Raw genomic sequence first — 18,840 nt, 5'->3', positions numbered from 1 at the left:
TTGCCATGTGGCCTCTGATATGTGCAGTGCCAGGGCAGCACCCTCACAATTCCAGCAGATATGAAATGGACTGCAGGGTAACGCAGCAAAAGCAGGACTGCTGCTATTTTGAATCATCTTTCTCACCATTGTGGGTTGCAGCTATTTCACTCTTTTCACAGATCATCTATTCTCCTGGGTAATGTGAAAGCAAAAGAGCATGTTCCTATCTGTCTCTAAGGTCTTCTGCATGTCACAGAGGAGGCAGAGGCAGCTCCCTTGCAAAGGAAGCTCCAATTTGCCCTGTAGATTTCCTCCCACCCTTAATGGTTGCATCTGACTCTGCAACCAAAGGCTAGTAGCACTGGTAGACTGCAAACTGGGGTTTAGCAAACAAAAATGCACAAAGTTTTCTGGCTAGAAATGAAGCACGTGTAATAATTTCCCAACGAAGAGAAACATATGTGGGGTCATCTTTAAGAGAGAAACTGACAAATGTCTTCTGTTAATTATACTTTCATTAATGCAGTCTCTTGCACTTCTTTTCTTGGGCAGTATATTTCCTTACCTCGTTGGTGAGAAAAGAAGGATCGTATCTCTGTAAGGTGGTAACAGCAGCATTGCTGATGTGCCCTTCTTCTGACTCTGCGTACTTCAGAAGCAGTGGAATTGCTTCGGGAAGGAGTGCGTTCTTCAGTGCCAACAGGTACATCCTCACATTCTCATCTTTCTTAGGCTTTTCCAACCTACCTAGAATCAACTTTTTGGCTTCTACAACAGCCTAAAGAAGATAAACAGTGTGTTTAAGTGGTTGTCATAACTCCAGCTCCTTCCCCCTGAAAAACAGGAGCAGCAGAGCTGACAGGCTAGGCAGAGAGTAAAAGTTTTGTTAAACAAGGGAAAATTGGGAATAATCCACAGGAATTGGAAGATATTAAAGTAAAAAGCTGGCAAAACAGATGGTTAAAAAAATTACTCTGTTTCTTAAACTCCGGAATTTATAGGCTTATTTTAAAACAGGAAGGAATATGCTGCACGTGTCCCTCATGCTCTCCCAGTAACACTGGCAGGGTCTGTTCATGGGTGCTGCAGACCAGAATTCAGCAAACAGCAAATATTTACCGGAAGCTTGCAGCCTTCTCTGTCACACAGCTTTCGGATGAGTGCTCCCATGACAATGACAACAGTTTCTCTGATTTCTTCATTCGCAATATCACCCTTGAACTTTGACTGTTAGGCAAAAGCAACACTGTTAGTCCGCTGTCGAAGTGTGAACCACATGACACAGGCTGACCGTGGGCATTAGTGCAATACAGAGGCAGTGATCACTAATGTCCTGAGCTCAGGCTAAGTAGAGCACTGGGCTGTCATTACATACAATAATTGAGTGCCCTTTTTCCCTTCAGCTGTTTTTTTTGGTGTCTCAAATAGCAGAATTCACTTTGAGGCCTTGTTTTGCTTTGATTTTTAGAAAAGGAATGTTAAACAGTGGCAAGATTTGTTAAGGCTTTTCATTTCTGATTGTTCTGCTAACACTCAGAACAATATTTGTTTTCCAAGTAGTAGATGCTGGCAATATTTTACAAAGTAAATTGACTTTTTGTCTGGATTTTACAAACTGTATGTGTTTCCACGATATATGTTCCTGGTACGCTTCGAGGAAACCCTGGAAGGGGTAATGAGGAAAACTGGAAGCAGTCCTTCTTCCTTCCCTTCCCCCTTTGACAGGGATGAGACTCAAAAGTAATAACTTCATTGTATTTGTTTTGACACTGGACTTACAGTTAAAGTTCTCAGGAGCATTTCACTGGGGTGAGAAGCAAATCCACAGGCATATAGGAATCGCTCCTGCAGGATGGAAGTGCTTGCATCCTTAAAGTCAAGAAACTCCAGTATGGCTTCCAGTGATGCTGGCGTCTGAGCAGATGTTACGGCATCCACTATCTGTGGACTACGAAGATGTGGAAATTAACATATCATTATAATGACCTAGAAAAGACTGAAAGGACTTTGCTGCATACGGAAATAAGTTAATGTGCTGACAGATCTGTTCATTCCAGGTAAGATACAGAATTTGTTGCAAAATTATGTCCCATGTCAAAATAGCAGATAGACTCCACAAAGTACTCATATCCATGGATAAAAATATTTGAACTTATGCAAATACAGGATAAGGTTAGGTGTTTTATTTCAACTGAAATGACTGGCAACTTAAGAAGAACAAGCTTCTATACAACCTTCTGTGCTTCCTGAGTAACTCACAGGTTTATTATTTCTGTTGTAAACTGCTATAATTTGCTTGAAAGATGCTGAATGCACAGTGGTACTCAGAAATGATTTTCAGCTCCCAAATTTAGATGCACATGCTGGTCACACATAAACTCCAATCTAAGGACAATATCCAGGCATGAACCACCCCCTTCTCTGGTGTATTTGCAGGTGAAGGCAACCAATGGGAAAGCCAAGAACAAATTAGAGAGTGTTCCAGAACTAGCAACAGGGATGACAAACTGAAGGCTAAGCTACAAAGCATGTTTGCCCTGTGCTGTACTTATACTCTTAGTGACCAAATAATGTGCTGCAAATAGCACAGATTTAAAACAAGCAAACAAAAAAACTTATTTTCCTGCAGATGGTACTGAATATTGTTTTTGTATTCTTAGGAAATTACTAGAACTGAACTTGTTTGCATGCAACTTGCTCTTCTGCAGCTTTAAGTAACTTAAACACTTTGAAAGCTTATTCACAATGACTTACAGCAGTTCTTTATTTTCAGTTTTAATAATCTGAAGTATCTCCTCTTTTGTAGCTTTTCTGGTGTTCTGAATGAAGGATAAAAAACTTCTTGCTGCTTCAGCTTTGGAAAGTTTTTCAGGATGCATGTGTTCTTTGATGCTTTTCCAGTGTTCAGAAAGCTGCAAAATAATTCATATTTTGTCAAATCTCTCAGCGCAATCGGGTTTGGAACAAAATGTGATTATTTAGACTGTCATTGGAATAAGCTGATTTTTTTTCCTTTGTAAATTTACTGCGCTTTCCTATATGTATGATGTTTGTCTTTTGTTACCGTTTTCTTTTAAGTCAGCTTTTTTAAAGTAGGAGATGGACAATCACCATTTTATAAGCTAAGCATATTTTGCTACAACACAGTAATTTCTGAAGTGGTTTGTGTGGAACGGGAGTAAATGTCCCATAAGTAATTTCAATTTCTTATTCACAAAACTGCATAAGATATGAAATGATTTGTGGTAAGTGTACAAAATGGTAGGAAAGAAGGTATTAGAATAAGTATCTGCTTCTTCATATGTTGTTGCTTTATTTATTCCTCCTGCTACATAGAATCATAGAATCCATAGACTTGGAAGGGATCTGTATAGCTCATGTAGTTCAACTCTCCTGCAAAGAACAGGGACATCCACTGATCATCAGGCTGCTCAGAGCCTGATCCACCCTGACCTTCAATGTCTCCAGGGACAGGGCTTCTACCACATTTCTGGGCAACCTGTTCTACTGCCTCACCATCCTCACTGTAAAAGACTTTTTCCTTATATCCAACCCAAATCTCCCCTCTTTTATTTTGAAACTGTTTCCTCTTGTTCTATCACCACAGACCATGCTAAAGAGTCTGTCCCCTTCTTTCTTGGAGCTTTCTTTTAGGTACTAAAAGGCCACTATCAGGTCATCTTGAAGCCTGCTCTTCTCCAGGCTTAACAGCTCCAGCTCTCTGAGCCTGTCTTGTAGGAAAAGTGTTTTGCCCCTTGGATCGTTTCTGTGGCCCTCCTCTGTATGTGTTCCAGCATGTTCATGTCTATTCTATGCTGAGGACTCCACATCTGGATGCAGTACTCTAGATGAGACCTCACCAGCACAGAGAAGAGGGGTAGGATAACCTCCCTCAACCTGCTGGCCACACTTCTTTTGAAGTCACACCAGGCTACGGTTGGCTTTCTGAGCTGCAAGGGCACGCTGCTGGCTTATGTCCATCTTACCATCCACCAATACCCTCAAGTCCTTTTTGGCAGGGCTGTGCTCAATCCTTTCATTCCCCAGCTTGTATTGATAGTGGGTGTTGCCTTGGCCCAAGTGCAGACGTTGCACTTAGATTTGTTGAACCTCATGAGGTTCTCCTGGGCCCACTGCTCAATCCTGTCTAGGTCCCTCTGGATGGCATCCTGACCCTCAGGTGTGTCAACCACTCCGCGCAGCTTGGTGTCATCTGTGAACTTGCTGAGAGTGCACTCAACCCCACTGTTGATGTGGTATTTATAAAGTCATTGGAGTCAGTGATCTTCATTGAGACATTGAGATATTTTCCACCACTCTCTGGACTCAATCCTGCAGGCAGTTCTTTGTCCATCAAACAGTCCACCTATCAAATTCATATTTTTCAGATTTGGAAAGAAGGATATTGTGGGGTACCGCATGAAGGGCCTTACTGAAGTTCAGGTAGATGACATCAGTGGCTCTTCCCTTGTCCATTGATACAGTGACACCATCATAGAAGTCCACTAGATTGGTCAAGCAGGACTTGCCCTTGGTGGAGCCATGCTGGTTCTTCCATATCACCTCCCTGCCTTCTATGTGCCTTAGCATAGCTTCCAGGAGGATCTGCTCAATGACCTTTCCTGGCAAGACGTGAGACTGACAGATTAGTAGTTCCCAGGATCATCCTTTTTATCCTTCTTAAAAATAGATGTGATGTTGTCTTTTTTCCAGTCCAGGGACTTCACCTGATTGCCATGACTTTTCAAATATCATTGAGAGTGTCTTGGTGAGCAAACCTGATCTTCGCTCACAGAGTGAGGGACGTTGCTTCTCCAGTCCCCTCCTTCCAAACCAATCATTCAAGGGCTGTGTGATGAGCAGTTATCAGAGAAGACTGAGGCAAAAAAGGTGTTGAGTACCTTAGCCTTCTCCTTGTCTGTTGTCACCAGTTACATTTCTGACTTGCATGAGCCAACATGATGCCAAAACAGCTGTATCTGTCCTTCCAGCTGCACTCCCATAAGAAATTGGTGCAGGTATTCTGACCTTTCCTCTCTCACTTGCCTGTGCGTCCGTTATCTCAAATTATCGAGAACGTTCCTTGGTGAAAACTCAGCTGTTCTCTGTAGGAGTGTTTACTGCAGTTTTCCTGAGTGGGAAATAACATTAGCACCCATGTGACCTTCTCTAAAATACTTCCCCTCTTCATGGGTTTTGTATTAGGCAATAACACTTGAACCCACCATCAAACAGGAGTATCATTCAGCAGTACAGAGTACAACTGCCATCAACTGTAACAAACAATAATTAGGCAACAGTGATTGAGACATGAGATATTTCCTGGAGATTAATAACCAGCTGGGAGGAGATCGTGTTCTGAGGCCCAGATGGGTCTGTTAACCTCAACTGGTGATTAGTGCTTAGCACCAAGGTCAGTGTGGCTATTATAAGCTGAAATTGGATAAACATATGGGGCACTTTCTCTTCTCTCTGTTGAAGTTGCACCATCACCCAGCAAAATTTCTCTACCTTCATTAATCCTATATTTTTTTTTTCTGTGCAGAGCTCAGTTCTTTTTGCTGCTCTTAGTTGGTTTAACCCTTAGCTCAGGAACACAAGACAGGAGACCAAGTCTTTTAGGGATTCTCTAACCACTCAACTGATACAAGGAGCAGCTGCCTTTTCCTGAAGTGACCATGACTTTAAAAAACAACATCCACAGCTGAATTTAACAAGGGACTTTGTTCTCCTGTTGTGAATGTCAAGCTGTTTGGATTGAATAAGCCAGAGATTCAGGCTCGGATGTGCGTACATCTACCAAAGCTCAGACAGGAATTGGATTCTCTCTGATCAAATCACAGCAGTTCTGGGTACTATGGGAAAATTCAAGCCAAGCAGAGATGCCATAAATTGAGAAAGACTTGATTTTGACTGCCAGTGTCTTACCAGCTTATGCAAAAGTTCCCTCAGGTTAGTTGGAGCCAACCATTGAGACCATATGGTACATCACAGCTACATGGGTTATTAGCAGCAACCCTGCAGTGCTGCATCTAAACTCATCAGCCTGCCTTCTCCAGGATGTGCTCCCTCCAGCAGGGTGCTGTGAAATACATCTGGAGCTGACTGTAAGCAATCAGGATGTGGTATGGCATGGGTACGGCATAGAGATGGACATAATGAGCAACTGGGTTGGTATTTAGACCTTCATCACAAATTGCCAGCAAATCTTCCTTCTACTAAAAACAATGCCAAGTAGACAAGGGAACGCTCCGAATGCAAATGTTGCTTCTTTACATTAATTACTTGAGCGGTGAGAAGCAGCTTCTCGTGTCAACTACTGCGTGGCTTATCCTGTGGGCCTAAGCATGCCCAGCCCCAAGCCAAATTTTTCAAAGGTTGTCAACACAACACAGAACAAAAATAATCTCCATTGCAGAAAGGGCAAGCACCTGTTTCTCGTAGGAACCATGAGCATAAAGAAATTTTTAGGAGCTGTGAACTCTTCTGAAAAGAGCATGCTTTATGATGAAGTCTACATTTAAATCTAGGTCTAAACTTAAATGGAGATGTTGGTATTAATCTCACAGAAGTTGGCGCTGCCACCTGTGCAATGGGGATAGTAATGGCTATTTTACTAAATTCATATAACTAGAGACAAGACTTGTTACGATTTGAAAATGGCAGTGAAAACATAAATCTGCAGGACATGTCATGTCAACATGGCATTAATGTATACTATGATATATAAGTACCAAATGTTATGTTGCTGCTTTGGATACAGCGTTCTGTTTATAGACCCCATCTTTTCATAGCAGTTACTGTAAAACACAGTGAGAAAGCAAGACTTAATTCTCATCGTGCCATTAGGTTTATAGCTCAGTCCTCAGGCAGTGGTCTGGAATTATACCCTCTGTTTATTATCTCGGTCTGGAAATTATCTCTATAATCATTATGACAAACAGAGTTCCAAGTGACAAATTGGACAGCACAAACCCTGATGGGCAGAATCTGGGGAAGAGCACCTGTCCCTGTTCCGTTTAAGACCCCATGATGTTCCCATCTCAGAACTGCTTCAGCACGCATGCAGCATCATTTACTATTTCATTTTCACTGATCTATTTTTTAATCTTCTCTACGACTCTGCTAGCTTTAGACAAGATAAATTCTTGCAGTGCAATTTTACTCACAAATAGCTAGTTCCAATATAGTAAGGTTTTTGCTCTCACAAGGAATCGAGGATCAACATTATATGCGCTGAATAAAGCCTTATCTTGCATATCAAAAATTGACAGTCTTTAATTCAGTACTCCCATTCACTCCTAAACTCATTCCACAATGATAATAGCATCAAAACCGTTTGCTAACCATCACTGAAACAAGTCATGATATGATTTAATAATTTATGTATTTCAGTAAAACAAAAGATGATGCATTAAAAGTAGGTTCTTGAAGTACGAAGCTTTCTGTAGATTTAAATGTTTAGGTATGAAAAAATTGGGAGTTTAGTTTGGTTGCTTTTTTGTTAGCTTTTTTTTTTCATGCTGATAAAGATGAGAAGAGTATTCAACTTGCCAAGAATACTAAAGCCCTAGTATATTTTTTTAAATATGAAAATATTTATAAAGCGCCTGTAAATTCTTTTAAATAAAAGCCTTACTTTAGGGTCAAGCAGTTAAAATAGGCAGATTTATTCCCGGCCTAAGGAATGACTGGCTACCTTCAATTTCTAGGAGCAGTGAATTATCTATGAACACTGGTCTTCCATCTTTGTAGTCATTTCCCACCCCATTAACCAGAGGAAAAAAGTTTCTGCCAGCTCAAGTTTGGCAAAGATAAAATAGAACAGAAGAGTGTTGCACATCCTAGTAGTCTGAGAAACACTGCACTTAATCTTTGAAAGATAGCGAAAAGGCTGATATTTTTAGAGGTAGTTATTGAAATACCCTCACGTGGTGGAGTGCCATTGCATCACTACAGTGCTCCCTGCCCTGGGTACCTCTTCTAGTGGACTACTTGGACAGAAACTTCTGTTTCCCTCTTGTTCTGCTCAACTAACCACCTTGACATCCTACGAGTTCATATTTACTTACTGAAGGACGTTTCTTGGATTCAGATTTGACTGTCTCTGCTACTAGTGGCAAGGAAACGTAACTGGAGTCCAAAGTCTTGATAACACCAGCAACATGCTTCCCAGCAATCAGTCCAGGGCCAGCTTCTACTGATTGCAGTTCCAGTCTCTGCCTGTGCATCCATACATTGAAAACACCATTAGAACTTAAACATTTTGAAGAAACGCAGAAATCTTGTGCAGAGGAAATGAACAAACAGAAGTCTTCACAGACCAAAAATACAGGACACGAGTTTTCAGACTCACTTTAAAATGATCAAGTCGTGTAAAGTCTATGGCTTTTTTAAGGTAACAGAAATATCTAATACTGGTAGGATTCCTGCTAAAGGAATGTGCCATAAAATACCTGAACAACAAACTTTCTGAAGCATGGATCTATAGTTTCTGGTAAACCATACAGATTAATACACATTACTGAAACATTTCCTATATTTGTTCACAACAAGATCTGAAAAGAGGGGTTTTGAATGTTTTTGGGCTTTTTTCTTTGTTTGTTTTTGATAGCATAATGCTAAGGAGGTACCTGAGTAATTTCTCTTATATGACTAGCTCCAAACTTTCAGTGTTTTAGAATCTGGAATCAGACATGGATCTAGCTTTCTCTACTGCTTCCTTTCTATGCAGACTTATTTTCCTATCCTTATGAACTTTCACATAATAGAAATGAAGATCCACCTGGAGTATTTCTTAGCAGTAAGAGGATGCAGGAACAGAACTCCCACAGAAGTAATGTGTTTTTAAAAGTGTTTTGGCCAGTTTCACTGGTTTAATTCATTTCTTATGGGTGCCATTATTTGTTATCTGCAGTATGGGAGAGCCTTTAATCAAAGTCGGACTAGGTACCATAAGAAGACAAAAGAGATCTAAATTCTACCCAGAGAGTTCAGAGCCTTAGATCTTAAAGCTGTGAGACAAACATATGCAACCTGACTTGAACCATAAATCCTATTACCACCAATGACAGTCAAATTTCCCAACTTACTTTGAAACTATTTTGGCACCTGTTTTTCGTCGGGAATTCAGAAGGAAAACGAAATTCTCTTCCGCCTTAATGGATTTAATGAAACTGTCTTCCAGCGCATAAATTGTGGCAGATGTGGCTTTTGTGCTGACATCTAAAATCTGAAAGTGATTAAAAAATAAACCAGAAGGAAGGCTGGTAAATAAACAGCAGACTAGGAGAAGTTCTCACAGTTCCAAATGACAGCAAAGTACATGATGAAATATAGCAAGATGAGCTAGGTGCACATGGGTTGATGACATTTCAAGCTAATACTGCAAACAAGGAACTCCCAGGTTTTCACAAATTCCCTCTGCCACAAGCCACTCATTTTGTCACCATTTGTTTCAAATTCAATATGAGAAAGAAAAAGGGTGGAGGGTAGGAAGCTGTGAAACAGACTGTGGCTGGGAAAATGCCCAGCAATACCTTTAGTTGAAAATATACGTCAAAAAAGATCAGAAGCCTTCCTAGGAAAATCACTTATCAATGAGATTGCCATATTCACATCCAGGGAGCACAATTAGTAGCTTTGTTTGATGTGTTTGTAAACTATTAGAAGTCTCCATGGCAAGTGTGAAAATCAGGAATTCCGTCACTGTGTTAAGCTAGTTTATAAACAGAGCATATGCTACTTCTAGATTTTTCTGAGCTGAGGAGGGTTAGCTTCTGACACACAGAATGCCAATGTCTTCAGCACGTGTTCAGCTTGTACTCAGTAGTAACCTCTGCAGAAAGGCAATCACTGATCATTAAGGCCACAGTAGGGCTTCAGGCACCTTGGCAGCACATCTACGTTACAGCTGGAATTACTCCCCCCCACACACAGCAGGAGTCCACTCAGGAGCCAGGATGTGGGGCAGCATTTATTGTGTAAGCTGAATGCTATGATGTAGCAGCTGTGAAAAGGGTTACAGTTATCACTGTTTGTCCAAAAATCATGTGAACGTGTTTGCTGGACTCAATACCAACTGAGCCAAGGTGGTTTGAGCAAGAGAATCACTTTCCTTTCTCTGCGTGGGTATTACATATGAAACTTGTTCCCAAATGTACCCCAAATGTATATGTAGAATTCGTTTTCAGTAGTGCCAAGAAAAGCCTTTTGAAAATATGGGTAATAGCTAATAAGGATATATTTAAAATAGGCAGAACAGATTTTATCTTATTGAAGAAATTGTACCTGGTTATGGCTGGTAAACCCTGTTTTTTCTATTTCACAGGAGTCCAGAGCTTTTATTTTAGTCACTTGATTTTGCTGCACTTGGTAAGTAACATTGCATTTCCCAGATATGTCCACCTTGGAGAAAAAAAAAGAGTTAGATTAGGACAATTTCCTGAACTTATTTTTTGGACTCCAGAACTCCTTCCAAAAATGAACAATTTTCTACACTGTTGGCATCTCACACACGAGATGCTGTGCTGTTTGGGTCTGAGCTTATGTCTCAGTTTTGAATGTAAATAAAGACTACTTTTTTTTGTTTTTCTTTGTATCGTTGTTTCTAACTACCCGTATTGAGTAGACAGGTGTGCTTTCCATTAGATGGCTATGAAGAAAAGTGTTAGTTTAAACAGTAAGTTAGGAAAAAAATTGGCAGCTGACATTGTACTCATGAATTTGAGTTAAATTTCAACTTTGTCCATATTGAGAAATGCGAAATTTGTCTATGTAGAGTAGGTTGAATGGTTGTGGCTAAACCACTGCAAACTTTGTATGGATACTTGGTTCCACTTAAAATCAGCTTCTCCATTGAATTGAACTCAGGAATCCATTGACTGTTTAAGTTGTTTTCCGTCCACATTCTACTAAATTGAGAAGCATACTTAAAATCAAAAGGATTTAATCAATTCTTTAAGCTACTTGCAGCGACTTCGCTTGCATCACCAGATTGTCTTTTCATCTCCAACCTCAAAAACAGTCAAAGGGCTGATTTCTGCCACACTTCATCCCCCCTGAAGCCAGTTGGAGCCTCAGCACTGCTTTTTAGATCAGAATGAGCTCTGTCTGTTTCCCTAATGATTATCATGCCAGATATAGCACAGTACCTCACGAACACTACCAGAGTGCAACTGCAGCTGGAAAAGGCTAGCCAGACCTCTCTTAAGATTTTGAGTAAAACCAGGTTCATTTTCATATGAGTAGAAGTTTTGGACCTGTAGGAATAAAAAACAAGTATGTAACAAATGCAGTTAAATGAGAAATAAAACGTTCAAACCCTTTCCATTTAAAGAAACAACATCTTCACTTCTTCCGTTTGGGAAGCTGAATTTGGGCCTGTTGTTGTGGTGAAGCAGAGGTTACAGAACCTGGTAATAAGAGTACAAAGTTTTTTTAAGCCTTCAGCTGTACCTACATACAGGTTCAGTGCTGTGAACATCTTTCTGGCCATTTAAGTGAAAAATTGGAATTAATGTGGAAAATGCTATATAGTTTTAAAAGTTACTCATTTTTCTTCATTAAGCTCAGATAATCCCTCCTCGCCTGCATACAATATCTGCTGCACTTTAATCACAGGCTGCAGAAGAACAGAATGAATCATAGATAAATCATAGAATCACTTAAATGACGTGTCAAACACATCACAACCTTTGATCCTCAGGGATCAACTGTTGTGCCTGACCCTCCCCTTTGGCAACAAAAGACTTTGCACCTCCACTTTGCATTCAAGGTACTTTAAAAGTGCACTTTTTCAGGAACTGTAAGTCAAGTCAGCATGTTATCTCAGGGCAACCCTGGAAAGTGAAATCACTGTGCCAGGGATGAAAGTATCACAGCACAGAAAAATCACTAAAAGAGTGTACAGTCCCTATTATTGACAAAAATCCCATGTTTTTAATACTATATCTCAGTTTTAGCAAATAACTGCTTCTCCCCATATATTTGCAATGCTCTGAGAGCAGATGTACTGTAACTGTGCTCTTTGGACACCTCAGCCCTCCTGCAGGGATGTGTATAGCTGGGAGCCAGTGCTTTCCTGTTTATGTTTCTGCTGTGTAAAACTGATGACAAGGCTGATTCTGAAAGTTACTTAGACTTGATAGCAGCTGCAATGCAGCAGGCTGAGCTAGTGGCCAGAATATGTACTCAGTGAACTATTTACAGCAAGAGGTAAAGATCCTGTTGGGATAGAGTGTCACAGCCCTCACTGTGCTTCACAAAAGCAAATGGGAGCATCAAGCCTTCCTGCTTTCTCACTGCCCCTCTACCAACATCCCAGTGACTCAGGCTGCGGAGGGGAGAGCAGGACTGTTGACTTAACGCTCCAGGCCACCAGCAACAGGAGGGTGGAGGAGCATAGAGAGCTGGCAAGAGGAGCTGTTGCTCAAACCTTGAATCTCACTGCCCAGAGTGCAAGGAGACAAGGGAATGGTTCCACAGGAAAAAAAATGCGGGGATGGTTTACATGATTCTCCTTCTGGACCGGGCTGGAATGCTGAGAATTGCAATTTAATTTGGGCACTCCTGCAAGGAGAGTCTGCTTCAGTGCTCTTCCAGGGCAGGCTGTAAAGCCCAGGCATCAGCCGAAGCGCACTTGCACACACTCTTTTCCTTTATCTTCGGAGTGGGTTTCCTAGCAGAGAGACATGAGTGGTTGTATTTCTTTCAGAATCGAGCTCACTAATTTGGGAACATTGAAATTGCAGGTGACAATGAAGTCAGTAAGCAAGCAGAGAGTGGGTAAAGCAGTCAGGCTAAGATATCTGTTAAAGGTTTAAAGAAATTAACACCACTCCTCACAGACTTGGTACTACCTCCCTCTTTGCATGTTGTATTACCATTTCTGTCTTCAGGACTTGGATAAAATCCTGGCCTCAGAGAAGTCAGTAACAAAAAACCTGCACAGCAACTGTGTATATATCTGTGTATTACCCACATATCTGTGGCCAAAATACCGTTTACTTACATACATACAGTGTTCTCAATGCACAAGAGGCTTAGGCTTCAAGGGCCTCTTCTGCAGGTGAATTACAGTATGTTTCAAATGACTCTACTTTGTACAGAAGCATAGGACACGGGGGCATGTCAAGAGCACTGAGAGGACAGTGAGTCATTACATTCTGCAAGTCTGTAACAAAAGCTTTGCCCCAGGTGTCCTCAGCGTTTGCATATGAACTTTGAAAGACAAGGTCTTACTTTTCCGCGGGCTAACTCAAGCACCATGGGCCTCTGTAGAGCTTCCAGATATTTTTTGCCGATGATTTTCTCCGTGCTTTTTCCTTTGAAGATGTTTTTATCAGATGGACGTTCATTCACATTTTCTACTTGGACATTTCTTATCTAGCAAAGTAAAAGCAGAGAAAATTCATGTAGAGAACAGACTAGTATTGGCCTAGGGTAGGCTGAATAAAGTGAATTGCTTCAAACCTAAACACCAAAACCAGTCTATAATTGCAAATGTAATGATTCATAGCTAGATCTGAAGATTTCAGCGTATTGCCCCTCACATGGGTGCTTGTACAAAAGCTGTTTGAAGTTACAGAAGCTGTTTGAAGCAATTTCAGAACACAGGAGAAGTTTGTGAAGTTTCTGAAGTTCTGGCTTTGGAAGCTAGATACATTCTTGTGAAGTCTTACTCTACAAGAAACAGCTAAATGCAGAAGCTGCTTTTAGTTGATGAGAACACGGGAGAATAAAAGATTTAGCTCATCTTCTGCAAACAAGTTCTCCAAGATGAGATTAACAATTAGATAAAGGCAGGAAAGGTTAGGCATGTTCTAAGTTATGTAATGGCGTTGATTACCATAACTTTGATCAACTGGTCATCATCATTTTCAGGATTTCTCCATAAGATGTTGACATCTACACCAGCAGACAACCGGTAGCCTGCACTTTTCTGCAGGGATGCTTTAGCCCGATCAACATAGACTTCAGCAGTGTAAGCAAATTTATATAATCTATCATTACTTAAGCTTGGTCCAGTAGTGTGCCCTGTTTGAAAAGGAAAACAAAATTGTTTTAGAAATGACTAGTACATAATGACATCTGAATTCTGTTTAATAAACATCCTTACAATAATTTAAAATGCAATTATCAACAAAAGACTATGGGGGATTTTGATCCCCTTGCTTAGAGATCGTCCCACCAGAACAGTTGTTTCTTTTTTTTTTAATTGACACTAATTTTATGTATACAAGGTAAGAATATTCACAAAATCCTTTGGTTTAGCTTTACGCTTATATAGGTAAAAGAGGATCAGGCTCTTTATGTTGGCTATGTTATCATAAGAAATGAATGCAAAATTACTTGTAAATCAAAATGTCTTAATTATTCGTGCAATCTGTGTGTTTACAATTTGAAATGTACTGAAATCACTTGTTGGAGTCAATAGAAATTGCTCTCCACACCCCTAGCACATTTAATGGGAATCTTTCAGTTGACAGGTTTGCCCAGGGATGATAATAATGTAATGAAGACAAGGGAAAAATATATTGTTTAGATACAGTTAATACCTTTTTCTTTAAAATAAATTTTTATGCCTGTAGCTGTGATTCTGTAGTTAACTGATGTATTTTAAGGGATATAAAAAGCCAAAATCCAGCATAAATGCAAGTTGTATGCCTAATGTGCACCTGCATTAGCAACAAATTGGAGAAGCTGTTCCCCAGGGATTCAGTTTCAGTGCTGTTAGTGTAAATGAAATTTGCAGCAAGCAAATGTCTTATTTTTCTTTTCTTTCTAAAATTACTTATAGTGTCCTGTGTCCACATCTTTTCTTATCTTATTTTCTCTTCTCTCATGCACAGCTCTGTGAGGAACATGTAGCACTACAACATTAGCCTCGAGGCTTAGGCATTGAGACTGTGTGCCAAGAATATGGCTAAGGAAAATCAATTTCTTCTTCAACACCCTTCAAAAATTGTGCTAAATAAGGTATATCAGATACTCTTTTTCACCGTTTTCAGGGGCTCTGCCTCTGCTGTGGATGGCTACAAAGGTCTCTTCCACACAGGACAAACTGATGAACTCAGTTTGTAGAGGGAAGGGAATGAAATAGAAGCTGGCTGTACACAAAGTGCCGTTACATCTGCAAAGCAAATACACATACAGTGACCTTAGGTGTTATCTGTAAATGTCGCAGAACTAGCCTCTTGCACCCGAATGCTGCACCTCTGAAACCAGCAAGAATTTCTTTATGGTGTTCAGTAGGTACCAAGAAGAAACAAAAGCTTTGCAACACAATTAATCAAAGAAAAGCTAAGTGTTATCCTCAGGGAGCTGCATCTCAGTCTTAGGACAAGCACAGAGAAAAAAAAAAAAAAAAAGGAAGAAAAATTCACCACAGCACCTTGCTCAAATTGTCAAGTGTGCTGCAAATAATCAGTGTGTTCAAAGTCCCTTGCAGAGAATAAGCAGGCTATCTTGATTTGTGTCATGATCCTCAGTGTTTTATCTGACTCTGCTAAGTAAGTTTCAAATCACCGTGTCAGTAAAAAGGAAAACCAAAATATTTTCTTATTCCACTGTCAGATTTTAAGTCCCTGGCAGGTAGACAGTATGGATCCAACATTCTGCAGTGCTCAGTCCAAAAAGCATTATTTCTATGGTTTTGCTCACTTCTATGCCCCATTCCCACTGACCTCACAGCAGTATGTCAAGGTTAGCTTTGACCTAAACTGCCTGAGGATTTATGACAGCCAGAGATGTGGCACAGTAAGTTTGGCAATCCAAAGGGAAACAGCCTGTTTGCATCTTTAACCTCAAAGCTACGGCTACTGATTTTGCTGGGAGGCTAAAGCATTAAGGCTGGCACGAATCTCTGTTGCATTTCTGGGGGGTCTGCTTAAAGAGAAAAAGATGTATAGAAACCTTCCTTCAGAATGCTGTGCCATTTCCTAGTGTTCTCCTTTCACCCTTTGCCCACTCCTAAGACCTCTGAAACCACGTTGCCTTTGGGAGCAGAGGTATGTGCAGGGGATGGCAGCTCAGGAACAGCCCTGCTTCCTTGCAGCAGCTCTGAGCAGGCTGCTTCCTGCTTTGAAATGTCCTTTGCAGGCAGCAGAAATGGCAATGCTGGTGATTTAGTATTGACTGAGGTTGACAAGCGCAACCTGCTAGGTGCTTTCTAAAGGCAGAGGATGACACAGTCTTATCTAAGCATAAAGGGTGGGGGAGAAGCATGTCCAAGAAAATTGATCCAGGTGCTGAGAGACATAAGTCTAATTAGTTATGGTGGGTGTTTACGCTTTTCTCCCTCTCATTTTGCAATTAAAGGTAACTTTCACATATCCGTTTGCTTCTCTCCACAGTTCACCTCACTGATCCTTTTTTCTTTTTGATTCAGTTCTTCTTTCTTCCTCTCTTTCAGCAGTTGCTTGTCCCTATTTATAAATACGCTGTTCCCTCCTGAAGAAAAGAGCTGAGCAAAGGATACAGGTAGGCAGTTTCTTGCAAGCTGCACAGAAAAGTGACAGAAAGCTGTAGCGATATTCCTTCTTAAATAGTACCAGTGTTTTTCTGGGAGCTAGAACAATACTAGGTTCTGAAAGCTTCCACCCTTCCATATGCAGACAGTGCTGGAGGACCCTGGGCAGAAGGTGCATTCAGTTGCAAGACCAATTTCACTGATTAAAAAGCATGAGCCAGTGTGGATCGTGGCAGTATTGAAGGCAACCCCGAGGAGTCAGCAGTTATCCTGGTGGAAATGTGGAATCCAGAAAAGACAACTGGACAGAGTGGTCATTTTGAGAGGCAAAGAGTAAAATTGTGCCCGAGGGACAGAGATGCATCGTCACTGCCCAGAACCAGCATTTAAAAATAGCATTACTAAATACTCATGCTATCTTTCATGAGAAAAACACTGGTTCTATTTAAGAAGGTATATTGCTACAGCTTTCTGATGTAAATCTTAACAAAACAAACATCCATACTGCCTTCAGAGGCTTTTCCCCTTTCTATTAAAGCAGGACTGTGATCCTTGCAGCCCTTACAGCCATTTGCATTTCTGCTGATGGCAAATATCTCACTGCTGGAGGAGGGAGGAGGAGCGGACATAAAGGCTGCATTCTGCCACACTGTCTTGGGGGTCAGAAGTGCATGCTTTCAAGGTGGAGTGCATAACACATAGTTTGACTAGTAACGTTAAGTGTCTGTCATTAAGGGTAACATGCCAATTCTATAATTAAATCATGATACTGTATAATACAGAAGGTTACACTGCATGAGTAGAGACAGCTGTCAAGTCCTGTGCCGTTTATTAATACATACGGCATGCACAGCATGTGTGTCTCTAACTACTAGCTGGCTCTACCTTCATAAATTATATTTGCCACTGTTTCTGATATTGGATATCTTCAAAAAGCAAATGCCATCCATTTACTTGAAAATTGGAACTGGAACAGCAGTAGGAAAGTTTCATGTGTGCTGATCTAGCTGATTTGAAAGAATATTCCTTTAGTGTTTCTAAAAGGTCAATGCACAGAAAGGCAAAAACACTCTATCCTAATCTGAGCACTATCACAGAGGCATTAAGTGGCCTTCAGGCCAGTAGTTCAGCTCTCAGTTTCTCTGCACAGGACATAGACGAGAACTTGCAGAACTGAATGGAGGGCAAACTAGTGAACAAACGCTTGCTCCCTGGACTGGGAATGCAAAGTGACAAACAGAACTTCATATCGATAAGTGTTGGTTAGTTGATGTTACAAGAAGCTGGGAAGAGCAGGCACCAGATGTGTGGCCCATCAGTACGAAGCCATTAATGTCACTTGACAGTGTAGTGAGAGTTTTCTACTGCAAAAGGAACCACCTGCGAACTTCTTTGTTTTATAATTCCTGTCCTAAAAGGGTATGGAGGCAGGCAGAAGGTTGCTGCTCTATGCTTTCCCAGACACGGTGCCTGATAGGATTACTTCTCCCACCTTTTTAACAGTTTAACTTGCAGCTAAGTGCTCCCCTCCTTCTCTCCTCTCCCTGTGGAGGACATTCTCATTCAATTGAAAGAACAGATGTTGGCTAATGCTGTAAGATTGCTGCTCCTGTAAGATTAATGTCAGATTGTCATCAAACGGCCACCAAAAGGCCCTTTTCCTCTTTCAATACACTGGTGCTACTAGAGCAGACAGTTTCCAATTTTCATGTCCTTGACCTTTATGCAGGACACCTGAGTAAAGCCCTGCTCCATGGGCCCATGCAAACACCCAGGTTTCCGTGACTTATTGCAGACCAAGCTCCCAATGAAATTAATGGGATGCTTGCTACTGACTTCAGTGGTAGCTGAGTCAACTGCTTAGAAGATGAAACTTGGACAGCTCAGAGCAGTTCCTGGCTCTGCTCCACTGGAGCACTTCTGTGTGTCTAACTTAACAGTCCCCCTCCGGCTGGCGCCCCACAGCGCGTCTCGACTAAGCAAGGTCAAGATCCGCAGTTTCCTGGCTTGCACCACTGCCCGTGCGCACCTGAAGACATCACCTCTTGCCTCCCTTGTGCTGACATGAATGTCACCAGCACCTAAAAACCTTTGTAATTAACAAAGGTGTTTGGCAGTACTCAGGTACAGCGGAGTAAAGATGTTCACGCATCTGTAGAAAGTTACGCCTTGGCTGACCTACCTTTAACAGAGGCTGAATATGTGGAAATGATGCAAAGGAACAGCACGGTGAGAACAATCATGCTGGACTGCCCCGAGCTCCTGACTGCAGCATGAAGTGCGAAAGCCTCCAAGAAGGAAGAGAGCCTCCAAGAAGCGACCTGCTGACAATGGAGCAGCGCTTGCAGAGGGAGCTGCCGCACCAGCCAGTGTGTTTATCTAGATGT

General features: G+C 41.2%; 1 protein-coding gene across 1 annotated transcript in view; it reads right to left on the bottom strand.

Annotated features, from left to right (window-relative positions):
* Positions 1–18,840, bottom strand: part of LOC125691706 (microsomal triglyceride transfer protein) — a 28,098-nt gene extending 9,258 nt beyond the window's left edge. Inside the window, exons 1-11 of the mRNA XM_048941335.1 lie at positions 18,636–18,840; positions 13,832–14,019; positions 13,225–13,368; positions 11,136–11,243; positions 10,273–10,389; positions 9,075–9,214; positions 8,055–8,205; positions 2,737–2,894; positions 1,762–1,930; positions 1,102–1,209; positions 548–760 (exon numbers count right to left, since the gene is read on the bottom strand). Coding sequence (XP_048797292.1) covers positions 548–760; positions 1,102–1,209; positions 1,762–1,930; positions 2,737–2,894; positions 8,055–8,205; positions 9,075–9,214; positions 10,273–10,389; positions 11,136–11,243; positions 13,225–13,368; positions 13,832–14,019; positions 18,636–18,696 — 1,557 coding nt within the window. The 5' untranslated portion in view covers positions 18,697–18,840. The remainder of the gene's footprint in view (positions 1–547; positions 761–1,101; positions 1,210–1,761; positions 1,931–2,736; positions 2,895–8,054; positions 8,206–9,074; positions 9,215–10,272; positions 10,390–11,135; positions 11,244–13,224; positions 13,369–13,831; positions 14,020–18,635) is intronic.

This window comes from Lagopus muta, chromosome 4, assembly GCF_023343835.1.
Source record: "Lagopus muta isolate bLagMut1 chromosome 4, bLagMut1 primary, whole genome shotgun sequence".
NCBI lineage: Eukaryota > Metazoa > Chordata > Aves > Galliformes > Phasianidae > Lagopus > Lagopus muta.
The sequence above is the reverse complement of the archived record's forward strand: the minus strand, read 5'-3'. Positions and strand labels throughout refer to the sequence as shown.